Genomic DNA, 15,347 nt, shown 5'->3' with positions numbered 1-15,347 from the left:
TCTGCCTTGCAAGCGCTAGCCAAGGAAAGACCATGGTTCCATCCCCCGGTGTCCCATATGGTCCCCCAAGCCAGGGGCAATTTCTGAGCGCTTAGCCAGGAGTAACCCCTGAACGTCAAACGGGTGTGGCCCGAAAAACCAAAAAAAGAAAAAGTTACTTTAATCTATACTATAATTTAAAAAACATGTATGAAAGACTAGTTAGAGGCCAATCAATAGTCCAGCAGGTACGGATCTTGCCATGCATGTGGACAACCCAGGTTTGATTCCCAGTATCCCATATAGTCTTCTGAGCCTACTAGGAGTGATCCCTGAGCATAGAGCCAGGAATAAATTCTGAGTACTTGAGTTAAACACTTTCTCACTCACTTCTAGGTAGAAATATCAATTTTCTAATTAGAGATCTGTTAAATTACTAGTTTTTTATATCTTATTCTTTGGCAACATTAATGCATTTAATAGTGATGATTTTCTTTTTTTTAATTATGAGAACAATGATGCAAAGAGGACAAGGTAAAGTTACAGTGAAAGGACAATTGCCCATAAACAGAGTTCTCAGAAGAAATCCCTTGCTGACACCTAAATATTGAACTTACAAAGAACATTAAGAAAAATAAGGCAGAACCCATGTACAATTACTTTGTCCACAAGTCCCCAGTTGTAGTACATTATAACATTTCTTAGCAGTACACAAAGCAACCTAAAGTCATGAGATTTATGTGACTCCTTAAACATTGAAGGCATATTATTTTTTCATATTTTCATAGTGCTGATTTTCTAACGAGCCTCCCTTTTCATGCCAAAACTTCAAATAAAATTTTCTCCAGACTTACCATTCTCTGAAGCTGGCTGGTCTGTAATCTTCCCCTTTCACCTAGATTTGTTTTCCATACTATGTCCAATTTTCCAATTACAGTTACTCCCTTAATGATGCCTGCTTTTTCTGCAAACTCCTTCTTGGGCTTTAGGCAGTACAAATATTGGCGTGTATCCATGGGCTGTAGATATGTTCTGGACCCAAATGTAGTTACGCTGAGGGACAGAGAGATGGAGAAAATCCTCTGGCATCTTGTAAAGAAAATACCATGGTTCTAATGTTCTTTTGGATGGAACTGAACAATTTACTGCCCAAAATATAGACCAGAATAACTGGTAATTTCAAAATAAAGGAAAGGGACTTGTAGTAAGTATGTTTTTTTCTCATTTGCTAAGAAAAATCTTGATGTTCTTTAGAACAAAACCAGAAATGGCACTTCTATCAATCATCTGCGAAAGGCAACAGAAATCAGAACCTTAAAGTGGAAGGTGAATTGATAAAGGGGAGCAATAGTATAGTGTTGGCTGGAAAGTAAGCTTTCACTTTGCAGTGCCAGGAATTGAACCTGGGGCCTCAAATATACAGGACAGACATTCCATTACTGAGTCATATCCAGAGCCCTGGAAACTTTTAGTGGTGTTCATAATATAGTACACACAAATGTTAAATCAGAATTCTATACACCTGACATCTATATAATGTTTTTAAACCTATGCTAATTAAGTTGTAAAGTAAAATCAGAACCCAAAGTACCTGTCTTCTTTCTCTAAATTATGCCTCCTCCACTTTAGAATAAAAAGAAACATACCCATCTAAACAAATAATTTTCAAAAGGAGCTAAAAGATGTAAATGAATGAGATACTTTCTTCAGAGTCTTCCTCAATGAGTATATGGGATACCATTAACTTTTTGGTATCTAACCATCACAGTAAGATAAAAAATAAATTTGTGAATCAGGTTCTTTAGCTATAACCTTCTTTTTCACATTATCAACCTTGGGTTTGTTTATTCTTCCTCTTTTCAATTACCTACAGAAAGAGGTAACTTTCACTTTCAATATATATGTATCTATTTTTTGGTGTCCAGATGAGACTATTGAATGAGAAAATATTTCTTTTAAATCTCATTCTTTCTTTTGAACATCTTCATTATGTTTTTGATGCCTCATTTTTGTTACTATTTGCAGGATAAAGGTGAGAGATTCCATACTAACCTTGCTGAAATACTTTGAAAATTAAAAGAACAAGTACTTCAAACAATAAAACAAAATGTAAATAGGATTTTTGTTTTTATCAGAAGGACCAGATAAAGAAGTGAGCACAAGAGACATTCATACAATGACACTATTTTGTATAATAATGGGAGATGTGGGAAATGTACACTGGTGAAGGGTGTTGTACACTGTATGACTGAAACTCAATTATGAGTAACTTTGTAACTGTCTCTCATGTTGATTCAGTTAAAGCATTTTCTTATAAAAACATTAGATAAATGTGCAATACAGAATAAGCATTCATGTAAACAATTGTTTTTACAAGTACAAATGCTGACTCATCAACTACAAATGAAACACATTAAAACAAGATGCAAATAATAAAGGTTGGTGTGCATGCTGAGAAAATTGGTTTGTTTTTGATTTGGGGACCAGACCTAGAGGTGTTCAGGGTAATTACTTGTTTGGTGCTCAGCTCCTGGTAGTAAATGGGGGAGCACCTACATGCTCCAGTTGAAGATCTTTCTCTTCAACCCCTGAAATAAAATGTTTTCTAATCAAGGGCTGGAAAGATAGAATGGAGGTAGGGTATTTGCCTTGCATACAGAAGGATGATGGTTTGAATTCCAGCATCCCATATGGTCCCCTGAGTCTGCCAGAAGGCGATTTCAGTTTTTTATTTTTGGTTTTTGGGCCACACCCGGCATTGCTCAGGGGTTACTCCTGGCTGTCTGCTCAGAAATAGCTCCCGGCAGGCACGGGGGACCATATGGGACACCGGGATTCGAACCAACCACCTTTGGTCCTGGATCAGCTGTTTGCAAGGCAAACGCCGCTGTGCTATCTCTCCGGGCCCCAGAAGGCGATTTCTGAGCGTAGAGCCAGGAGTATCCCCTGAGCGCTGCCGGGTGTGACCCAAAAACAAACAAAATATGTTTCCTAATCATAAAACTCTAAAATGTAATATATTGTACCTTACAAAATATAAATAAACACTTCATAATTCATATTTACCATTTTCCAGCTTGGTTAACTGAATTTAATTCTGCTACATTGTACATAATTGATGGTTCCAATGAAACTTTCTCCATAAACATGGGTGAGGTTGTAATATTCTGAATCTGGGCTTCCAGAAACACTTCATCAGTCTGAAGATATAAAAAAAAAAATCCACCCAAGAGTGATGGTATTTATCAATATTTACCTTAAGAAAAATTGTTATATGAAAAATATATTAATCACAAATGTGATTAGTTCATGCCTGCAAATCAAAGTTACCATAATTAATGTAAGAAATCTTCATCCTAACATAATTTAATGGGCAAAGTTAAGTGTTAGTAAATTTATAGCTTGTCAAACAATGGATAGGGGATAATGATAATAGTTTTGTATTAATATACAAGAATATTTTAAACTGTAATTCACTTTAGAAATATCCAAAATCTTTAAGTTAAAGTAATAAAAATGTTAAATGGTGATTTTGTTGATAACTCTATCTGGTCTTGGGTCACTTTTATCATATTGAACTGCATGTAAATTTAGTGCTATCTCTCTGGCCTGGGATATAACTTTTTGTTGTTTGTTTTTTGGGTCAGTCCTCGTGCTGTACAGAGCTTACTCCTGACTGCACTCAGGGATCACTCTTAGTGGGCTTGAGGGACCATGGTGCCAAGAATTGAATCTGGGTTGAGCTCTGGGCAAGGCAAGCACCCTACTGGTTGTACTGTCACTCCAGCCAGGGTTAAACTTTTTATTTTTGATTAAACCAATTTGTAGTGGTTGTTAATAATTTCTTGGTTTATTTTAAATATATTGATATTACATGACTAAAATATTAATTACACTGGTCAATCTTGGATGTTTTAAAATCAAGCAAAAACATTTTGTAGTTTTAGTGACACACTGTTGCTATTAGGTAGTAATTTCATCAATGGGTAATATGCATTTTTTTTTTGTTTTGGCTTGGTTTTGGGGCCACACCTAGCAATGCTCTGAAGTTACTCCTAGAATTACTTGGAAGCCATATGGGATATTGGGGATTGAATCTGCATTGGCTGCATGTGAAACAAGCACCCTACCTGCTGTACTCTCTCTCCAGCCCCTTCTTTTATGTATGTACTTTTGTGTACATTTTTATTTCATGATTGTTTATAATAAAAATTATTATTATACAATTTGATCATTATTTTTGCATCTGAACAGACATCCTTTCTTTACTCAGTTTTACTTTCCATGTTTCAGTTACCTGCAGTCCAAAAATAGCATGTACAATAATCCATTTTGAAAGAAATAGAACACATTTACATACTTTTATGGTTACTGTTATATGTGTTCTATTTCTGAAATAGGGGATATTCCTGTGTTCAAAGGCTACTAGGACTACTAGTACATTAATAGTTTTAATGGGACACCAGGTAATACTGTGGATCAAAATTGGGGCCGCTGGGGCCGGGCGGTGGCGCTGGAGGTAAGGTGCCTGCCTTGCCTGCGCTAGCCTAGGACGGACCGCGGTTCGATCCCCCGGTGTCCCATATAGTCCCCCAAGAAGCCAGGAGCAACTTCTGAGCGCATAGCCAGGAGTAACCCCTGAGCGTCACAGGGTGTGACCCAAAAACCAAAAAAAAAAAAAAAAAATTGGGGCCGCATTCATGACAGGCAAGTGCTCTCTCACTGGAGCTACAGCTTAGCCCTAACTATTCTATTTATTATTTGTTATGATTGTTATCTATTGTACCTAATTTAAAATTAAACTTTGTCATGGAAATGTATATGTGGGAAAAGTAGTTAGGATTCACAACCACCTAAAGTTGCAGGCATGCACTAGGTAGTATATTTCACAGATAAAGGGGGCTTTGTTTTTATTTTTATTTTTATTTATTTTTATATTTTGGGGTCACACCCGGCAGTGCTCAGAGGTTACTCCTGGCTCCATGCTCAGAAATTGCTTCTGGAAGGCACGGGGGACCATATAGGACGCCGGGATTCGAACCGATGACCTTCTGCATGAAAGGCAAATGCCTTACCTCCATGCTATCTCTCCAGCCCCAGGGGGGCTTTGTTTTAAAAAATATATAAAAATTATATGCTGAGTATAAGCAAGGTTTAGTCTGTTCAAAAGTTTCAAAGTAATATACAGAATCAAACAAAATAAACTATGACCAGATACTGGCACTGATGAGCTTTTTAAGTGCTAAATCCAAATAGAAGGAAATAATTTATAAAAATATAATTTAAGCTATTACCTAAATAAAACAGTCTTCAAATGAAAATAGAAATGTAATTATTTATCAATTTATAACAACATAAAGGAATTATTTTGTTCCCTTTTCTAAAAAAAGTATATCCCATCAATCCATTGCTTTAAAAGTAAAAAACCATATACCCACATTCCAATTTTAAAAATGCTATTTTTACATAAATTTAAGAAGCGCTTAGACAGATAAGTAGAAGAAAACAAGCACCATAATGGAAAATTAAGTTAGTTTGAACAGTTAGTACAAAGTAATTTGACATCTGAAAAATTAAAGAGTCCAGTGCTAAGGCAATGAGGCTAATAGCCATAATATGGATGTAATATTAAAAAATGTAACATTAAAAAATTTTAAACATAAATTTAAAAATATCATTTTACCTAACGGGAACATTTGACTTTCTTCTTATTACTATTGCCAAAGTGCCATCTTGACACTTGACCTAGACTGGAAACTAAAATTGGAATACACTTGAAATGAATTTAAATTAGCTTATTTGGAGAACTGAGGAGAGTAGACTATTTTATTGTACAATGTTAAAATTATAAGACTATTTTAAATAAAATTAACAAGTATCTTCTTAAAAAAATCAAGAAAAAACTAAAATGAAAGAACATTAAAATAAATATAATTTCAAAAAGTACAAATTATATACATCCTTCTGAAGCCAATCAGCTGGTATTCCAACTAACTTTGTTTTTCCACTATGTTTTATAGAGTTTAATTAGGCAGACAGTAAAAAAGTGGTAAGGAAAGCATATAAATTTATAATAAAAAATTAAATTACCACAGAACTGAGGTCACTCTAATGGAAAAATAAAAAAGAAAAATTAGAAAAATCAGAATTAAATGTTAAAGAAAAAGAACAACTAACTTTAAAATAAAATGCATTATTGCATTTTTTATTAACTAAATAGACAGTATTTTTAGTAAAACAAGAAGATAAACAGAAAGCAACATGAAAAATATGACAAATCATTTTTCTAAGAAGGTGAAACTGCTAAGATTAAATGAATAGAGAAGAATATTTAAACAGGAACAAAAATATTGAAAGGTCAAATCTGAAGGGAAAGAGGTCTAGCTCGGGTTTTTTTGTTTGCTTGTTTTGGCCACACCCAGTAGCAGTTAGACTCCTGGAAGGCTTGGGAGACCACATGGGACGCTGGAGATCGAACCTGAGTCAGCCACATGCAAAGCAAACCACCCTACCTACTGTGCTATCACTCTGGTCCCTATCAGGCCTTTCTTAACTCTCTACCTCCAGTGTAAATCCTCATAGATTCTTTAGAGTGGGCACACATTTCAGAAAAGGCTGTGTAGAACGTCTCTTAAATTTATTGACTAATGGAACCCTCTTTTCTGGATGACCAGAGTTAGATCACTCTCTAGGGCAGGGGTGGTGAATGTCCAGCCTGTGAACTATGTAAGACCTTCAAAGTCCCTGTTGTCTGATCCTAGTACATAAAGGGACACACAGCATCCCCTGTATGGCCTGTTAATGTTACAAATACATATGGTCCTCACCAGAAAAAAGGTTCACCACTCCTACGTAGGGAATGCTGAACTAGACAGAATCATACAATCAAGAGTCTATTCTCTTCTCTTTTTATAATCTTTTCCTATCTATATTTCTAAAATTACTTATTTATAAAGGTAACCTAAAAAGTTCTCACCACTGCTGTTTGAGGCTACCAGTACTATTTCTGGTGGTATCTGGGGTTATGCAGTGCAAATTGAGGGACTTGCACAAATTAGGCATGTGCCCTACCACTTGAATATCCCTGTCCTATGCTGTCTCTTGTAAAACATGGGTGGAAGTAATTTTCCATCTATATTTCCAGATGCAAAGAAATACTCTCTAGAGAATAAGTATCCAGTGGGGAGATACTCATACTGTAATTATGTCATAACAGTCTCCACCACCAGTTTCTTATTTTTTCTGGCACTGAACTCTGTATCCAGTAGCTGACTACACTTTTTAATTCTGGGTTGGTGAGATAGTTCAATGGGCTGAACACATGCCTTGCATGTAGGAAGCTCATGTTCAAGGTCTGGGTTCAATCCCAACACTGCATGGTCCCCTGAGCACAAGAAGGAACAATGCAACCCTTTGTACTTCCAACATGGAGACGAGAGTAATGTTCGAACCCTCACTATAATGTCACCTTCTGGCAAGGCTTTCCTATATAAGAAGACTACAATGAATTCTTCAAAAAATTTTTTTCTCTCATGATTCATATATTGTTCTAATTACTAGAAAATAGTATAAAAATACATGTTTAAGACAAAGTGGGGTCAGTAATAGCTATTGGGTAAGGACTAAGGCACAAAGCAGTCCTTACTGTTAGTGTGGTTTACTGATGCCGTCATGTCCTGAGTTTCCTTGCTGAAATCAATAGTACTCTGTCCTATCCTACAGACTGAATAAGTATCTGTTTGCCCAACAGGTTAATATAAAACCTCTTAGAGACCCTAAAAGCTATTTGTTCTCTCCTGGTTTTAAAGATACAGTTTTCAAAGGTTTAGATTAAAAATTATGTCTCAAATGTTAACTGAAGAAGGCAACAATCAAAACTGTTATCTGATTATAAAAACAGAATATTATATACAAAAGTAAAGCTTGAGAGTGAATGTGGATTAATAAAAATTAATTACTTGTCAGTGTAGTGGAAATGTGGGATATTTTCCCCTTTGAGGGAATATGCCATAAAATAACTAGCAATTAAAAACCATTTACAAGTATTTATAAATATTAGTATTATAAAACTTAAAAAGTACTGTATGAAGTGTCATATTAATATATGCCTCCTTAGGAGACAATTATAGGGGGGGTAAAAGATCCACCTACAGTCCTATTTATTTTTAATTTTCTGATTAATTTACCAGACTAAGTTACATTTTCCCGATACTGTGAACAAAATATTTTCCAACAAAACACACAAATTAAAGCGATTTAAAATTTACTATGCTGAATAACTATATTATATATGCAGTATCATATAGTATTTCAAATCCCTCATAGAAACATTAACCTTTTTTTGGTGGGGGCCACATCCATTGATGCTCAGGGGTTACTCTTGGTTATGTGCTCAGAAATTGCTCCTGGCTTGGGGGGACCATATGGGATGCTGGGGGATCGAACCGTGGTCCGTCCTAAGCTAGCGCTAGCAAGGCAGACACCACGATTCTGGCCCCGAAGCATCAACTTTTTAAGAACCTAATTTAATATAATAATTTTGATGAGACCATAAACTGCCAATAAATACACTTGCTTCTTACTCTGTAATCAATATTCCGTGTGTATCTGCAACTTAGTTTTTCTGGAGTGCTTTATTTTCTGACATTTGGATGTTTTGAATATCCATTTCTTACAGATTTAGCTCCAGTTCTCTTCCTGTTCCCAGAAGTGTCTTAGAAGCTTCTTCATGCTATTTTAAAATCTCATCCTCAGAGTTCCTATAGCACATCTTTTTATATTGTTCTTTTTAGATTCATCATATAACAGTAGATACTTTTGACATTTTAAAACTATTTTCTTTTCTCCTAATAGATTTTTGGTGCTGGGTTGGGGAAATGCCTCATTTTAAGTATCGTATTGTTTTCAGATGTAGTGCAAGGTTCATAGTACAAAATAAAAGTTTAGATGCTGTTGGCAAAATATATCAAATTTAACATGCGATTGATAATTTCTAATTAGTTTATTTTAGCATAATAAAGATGCAATGTTCATAATGAAAGACTGCATCTGAGTATTATTAAAAACACATGAACTAGGGGTTATAGAACTCATTATAAAACCTACTATATTTGGAATTCTAGATGTCAGGATAAAGTAGAATTCTGTAAAGAAATTTAAAGAATAAAATATTCTTCATATGAAGTTTTAATTTATATATTCCTAAGACAGAAAACAATTAACCTTTTATTCTAAAAGTTAATTTTTTCTGAATTCTTGCTGAGCTTTTTCTCCCCAGGAACATTTCAAGTTATTCACTAATTACAGTAACCTAAATTCCAGCAAATACACTGATTTCTGAGAACAAATAACTTAATGTATTGAACTTTATTTGTTAGATATTTTGATCAAATATTTTTATCAGAGTTAGATTTAGTATTTTATTTTTTTGTGATAAGTCCACATTGTAAATATTCACCAGATTGCTTTTTATAGACAGTTAAACAATTAAGTGGGTTATAGGCAAATCATTTAGCAGTGGTCCTCAAACTATGGCCTGCGGGCCACATATTGTATTTGTATCTGTTTTGTTTCTTCATTGCAAAAAAGATATATGCAGTGTGCATAAGAATTCGTTCATAAGTTTTGTTTTTACTATAGTCAGACCCTCCAATGGTCTGAGGGACAGTGAACTGGCCCCCTGTTTAAAAAGTTTGAGGACCCCTGATTTAATGAAAGGGAAGTTAATGTTTCACAAAATTAAAATAAAAATTAAAGTATGTTGATTCCAAATGAATTGAAAACAGCTGATTACAAGACAGCATAATGAAAATTATTCACTTCTGATAGAACTTTATTTATTTAATAAAAAGTAATTCAAAGCTATATAACAACTTATTTTGAAATGAAAAAATATAATTCATTAGAATTTTAGTCAAATAAGATCTTATACGAAATCCTATTAAGTGTTCAAGACTTACCTCTGCATTGTAAAATTTGGTTTTCACATCTAATGGCTTGAGAACCTAGTTGAATAAAATATCAATCAGAGAAGATTCTATCATTTGACCAATTATTTTATTTCATTCTTTCTACTCAAAAATTTAAAATTGCCAAGGGCATTTCCCAATTTTAATGAGACTTTTCTACCGTATATATACCATTCTACTCTTGCAAAATCAGAGAAAAAAATTTTTAAAAGGTAATTTTGATATCTTGAGGAGTTAAGTGAACATTTTACTTCCTTTTGCTGAACTGAATATATAAATTATATGTTTTTTCAATATGTGTATTTCAAAATAATTGCTTATCAAAATAAGTAATTTAAGAAGCTTCTACTTTCTCTTTGGTTTACAGGGGTTGTAGAAGTAAGATGCAGATAGGGTGCTTGCTTTCCACAATCTAAAAAACACATCCTGGCTGAAGCAATAATACAGTAGGTAGGTCCTAGTACGCTATTGATCTGGATTTGATCCCTGGCACCCCATATGATTCCTGAGCACTGCCAAGAATCTTCCCTGAGTGCAGAGTCAGAATTAAGCCCTGAATACAGCGGGATGTGGGTCAACAATTGACCACTCCACCAAATATACCAACATATACAGGTCTAAATTTACATAGATACATGGTAGTCTCATCTCCCCACTCATATACATACATATGTTAGTTAAACCAGTAACTTTTATTTTATTTATTTATTTATTTTTTGGTTTTTGGGCCACACCCGGTGACGCTCAGGGGTTACTCCTGGCTATGCGCTCAGAAGTCGCATACGGGATATGCATATGGGATATGACCATATGGGATGCCGGGGGGATCGAACCACGGTCCGTCCTAGGCTAGCGCTGGCAAGGCAGACACCTTATCTCTAGTGCCACCACGCTGGCCCCTAAACCAGTAACTTTTAACTATTTTAGACAATGTACTTTGAAACTGAATAAACATATAATTCTCACAACAATGTTGATGACTCAAAGTCCAGAAAAGAAGTTTGGACCAAATATATTTTGTAAACATTTCTTTAGAAATCTGCTAGTTATCTTTGTTTGTTTTGGGGCCACATGTATCAATGTTCAGGTTTATTCCTGGCTCTGGACTCAGGGATCATTCTTGGTCAGGTTCGGGGGAATTGGGAGTTGGGGTTTGAATTCATGTCAGCTGTGGGCAAGGCAAGCACCCTTCCTGCTATACTATTGTTTATGCCACTAATTACTCTTTATTTGTTTGTTTGGACCACACCTGGTGGTACTCAGGGCTTACTCCTGACTCTGCTAAGAGATTATGCTTGACAGGCTTGGGAGTATGGAATACCTGGGATCAAAACAGGTTGCCCATGTGTTAGGCAAGTCCCCTACCCACTGAACTATCACTCTAGTACCCGTTTGTTTGTTTTTTAGTTTTTGGGCCATACCCAGTGACGCTTCTGGCTATGTGCTCAGAAATTGCTCCTGGCTTGTGGGGCTATATGGGACACAGGGGGATCGAACCTTGGTCTGTCCTATGTCAGCGTGTGCAAGGCAAATGCTTGTGCCACCATTCCAGACACCATTCGTATTTTTATCTAAACTTTACATTCATTTCTTCTTCCTTTTAGGTTGTCAGTTATAAAAAGGAACTTTATTTTTGCTAAAAACCTCCAAATTTCATTATGGTATATTTCTAATTACCTTGGCAATGATAATTTCTGTTCTTATAAAATTTAGACTTGCTTAAATTGCTAATAATATGACAAATCAGAAAAATATTAAGGTATTTGCTTTATTTGCAGTCTAATTTCTATGCATAAAAACAGGAATAACTATTTACTTGGGGAGGGGGCAGTATCTAAACACAATTTACTATTGCCATATGCATTACCTGAAATTTGAAGAATTTTCTAAAGTACATTTTTTCTCCACCCTGAGTTGTATAACTCACTGCACACACCAAGCTGAAATAGAAAAATGTCAATAAATTTGGATCATTTAAAATTTGTTTCTTAGTAGTAATCTAAAACATTTCAATCTCACAAACAAATTTGGAAAATATTTATGCCAGTGATGTGAAAATGTAGTCAAATGAGCCTAAATCAGAGATAGAAGTTTCAGCATATATACAGGAATAAAAGGTCAATGAGATAGTATGGGGGTTAAGGCATTGCCTGGCATTTGGCTGAATTCCAGCACATAGCTGAGAGCACCTCCCAAACCTTGCAGGGAATGGTTCCAGCTCAACTCTCCCCAAAGAAAGAAAATAAGAAAACTCTACTCAGTAAAATGAGATAACTACTTTAAAGCAGGAAGTCAGAAACTTTTCCTCCAAAAGGTGAAATATATTCTAAAATAAATCTCTGGGTAGATAATTTCATATTAAAAAATAGGTTCAAGATCTGGAGAGATCGTATAGCAGGTAAGGCACTTGCTTTGCACGCAGTTGACCCATGTCTGATTCCCAGCATCTAAAAAGGTTCCCTGAGCCTGCCAGGAGTAATTCCTGAGTGCAGAGCCAGGAGTAAACCTTGAGCATTGCTGGGTGTGCGCCCTCTCTCCTGCTTACCAAGGATGGAAGGTGAAAGAGGGGGGTGGGAGGGTACGCTAAGAGGATTTCATGGAGGGAGGCGGATGCTTAGGTGAAGTGTGTTTTTAGAATATTTGTCTGCTTAAAATGCTTTAATAAGTCACAGTGCCTCAAACCAAAATAAGTGTTTATCTGGGAATGTGGCTCAGTGGTAAAGCACATGCCTAATATGTGTAAGGCTGTGGGTTTGATATCCAATAATGATAAAAACAGTGTTACATGCTTCGTTAGTAAACACAGTTCAAGTAATCTATCATAAGAAAATATTAAACTCTGCAAGGTGTTATTTGTAGCAGTGAAAGCAGAAATAATCTGAAGTCAAACAATTAAGTAAATAAATTAAAGTCCATGTTCTAGGGGTGCAGGGATCTAGCTAAGTGGCAGAACACTACCTTGCAGACAGCTCTTGAGTCTGTTACTAAAGACCACCCCACATGCCAGCTTCCATCCCAGCAACACTGCTGCCTGCCTGTGATCTGTGAACACAATAGAGTGTGATTTGGGGCACACTGCAGCCAGATGCGTGTAAGAAACTAAAGTATATGAATCTGGGCAAGAACTAGAACCAAATGTATCCCTGGCCACTACAACATCAACAAAGGGAAGGGAAATAGAATTTTTTTTCCGGATTTTTGGGCCACACCTGGCAATGTTCAGGAGTTACTCCTGGCTCTGTACTCAGGACTCAACTCCTGCTGATGCTCAAGTGGGAAGCCACGTGGGATACAAGGATCAAACCCGAGCCTGCCATGTACAAATTAAGTGTCTTACTTGTACTCTCTCCAACCAAAAATACTCTTTATTTTTTAAATATATTTTATTGAAACTGTTGTAATTAACAAAGTTCTTCACAGTTGGATTTCAGACATCCAACGTATCAGGGCCAATCCCACCACCAGTTGTAGACCTCTCGCCACCAATGTTCGCAGAGTGCATCCCATGCCCTTCCCCCTTGCCCTCAGTCTACCAGTATAACAGGCTCATTTGAAGTTTTAATTGTTAGATTTCCTTGTTGTTGCCTTTGACTTATATATTTAGTTCTGTTCTTTTTTTTTTTTTTTTTTTTGGATTTTGGGCCACACCTGGCGGTGTCAGGGGTTACTCCTGGCTGTCTGCTCAGAAATAGCTCCTAGCAGGCACGGGGGATCATGTGGGACACCGGGATTCGAACCAACCACCTTTGGCCCTGGATCGGCTGCTTGCAAGGCAAACACCGCTGTGCTATCTCTCCGGGCCCAGTTCTGTTCTTTTTTAACATCACCAATGCATCTGAGACCCCTTAGCTCCTGGCCCCACTATTTTATATTTGTGTTTCTTCTCCACTCAATTTTTTTCCTTTGCCTTGCCAAGAAGGAGTATTTTGGGGGCCAAGATAAAATATTCTTTTAATTAAAAAGAAAAAAGATTATGTATGATTCAAGTTTTAAATATAAAACCATTTAGGACTGGGAATGTAGCTCAGAGATAAAGTGCATGCCTTGCATGCATGAGACGGGGTTTGGCCCATGACTTGGTAAAAACAATAATAATTCAAATGGAAAAATGTTCCCAGTAAGTTTTAAAATAGAAAAAGGAGAGCAAAGAGACAGCTCAACAGACTGACTCATTTGCTGGGTTCAAACCCTGTTAACAAATGTTTCCCAAGCATTGCCAGTAGTAATCCCTGTGTACAAGATTGAGAGCAGAACTGAGAACCACTGGATCAACCAAAAGCAAAAAAAGCAAAAAGAAAGAACAAAAATTTTGTAAAACATTATTAAAGCAATCTGAAAATATATAAAATTTATAAAGAAATATATTTTAAATAAATAAATCAAATTTCTTGGTAATATTACAGGTAAACTTAATTTCTCCTTTATACCTATACTAGTACTAAGTCAAGTACTAAGGATATATATAGACTTGACCAAAATAAAATATCTATTAAATGTTCATGGTAGAAAGGAGATATGGGTTTTGAAGCTAGATATTTTATTTGAAAATCATTTAATCATTTTGCTAATCTATACCATTATTTACTAATTAATTCTACACATTTTATTTTCTGCAAAATGGGGATTTTACATATTTAATTTCTTTAATTTTTATTAATTTTATATTTTTATAGGGGACATATCTTGCAGAAGTAGGGGCCAGGTTGTGGACCTATCAAAATATAATACTCAGCCTTGTGTGTCAGTCAGTACTAGAGGCTACAGAGCTACACTTTACAGGGGCCATGTGGTATGAAGGATCAAACTTGAGGCCTTGTACATGCTAACTAAGCATGTGCTCTATACTTCATTTGAGTCATAGTCTTGATCATACTTTAAAATTTATTTAAATACTGACTCTTGCTCTCTGAAAAGTCCTGGAAAGGTGACTTCATGACACTCAGACTGGAAGGGAGAGAGGAGACATTCAGTGAGTACTGATTAATAAAGACAAAGAAAGTGATAAGATGTGGGTCTCTGGAATATTCAAAAAGGGAGATTTATGCTAGTCTAGGATGTCAGCTGAATCTGAGATGCAAACAGGTAGAAGTAAATGAAACAAAATGATACAGGTATTCCTTTATAACAAAAATAAACAGCTTGAACCTACGATTAAAGCAGTTGATAGATTGGGTTTTGAAGCTTTATAAAATCTACAAAAACTCATAATTTTCCAAGAGAAGTGGAAGTCATTGAATAATCAAGGGATGCATCTAAGATTATGCAGTAAGTGATGAGACTTCAAATATAAGCTCAAAGAAATCTACTGCAAAGTTCATGTCAATCACAGACTACATATATTTTTAAATGCCTTTAAGGGCTAGAAAGACAGGGATTGAAATGCTTGCCTTACATGCCGCT

At 35.7% G+C, this 15,347-nt stretch overlaps 1 protein-coding gene across 2 annotated transcripts in view; it reads right to left on the bottom strand.

The window, feature by feature from the left end:
* Window positions 1-15,347, bottom strand: part of TRAPPC13 (trafficking protein particle complex subunit 13) — a 42,253-nt gene that overhangs the window by 3,893 nt on the left and 23,013 nt on the right. For both annotated transcript variants that reach the window (XM_049768796.1, XM_049768797.1), the window contains exons 6-9: window positions 11,815-11,887; window positions 9,939-9,983; window positions 3,046-3,179; window positions 834-1,032 (exon numbers count right to left, since the gene is read on the bottom strand). In XM_049768796.1, the coding sequence (XP_049624753.1) occupies window positions 834-1,032; window positions 3,046-3,179; window positions 9,939-9,983; window positions 11,815-11,887 (451 nt within the window). The remainder of the gene's footprint in view (window positions 1-833; window positions 1,033-3,045; window positions 3,180-9,938; window positions 9,984-11,814; window positions 11,888-15,347) is intronic.

This window comes from Suncus etruscus, chromosome 2, assembly GCF_024139225.1.
Source record: "Suncus etruscus isolate mSunEtr1 chromosome 2, mSunEtr1.pri.cur, whole genome shotgun sequence".
Classification (NCBI taxonomy): Eukaryota; Metazoa; Chordata; class Mammalia; order Eulipotyphla; family Soricidae; genus Suncus; species Suncus etruscus.
This window is presented reverse-complemented; position numbering and strand designations above follow the sequence as displayed.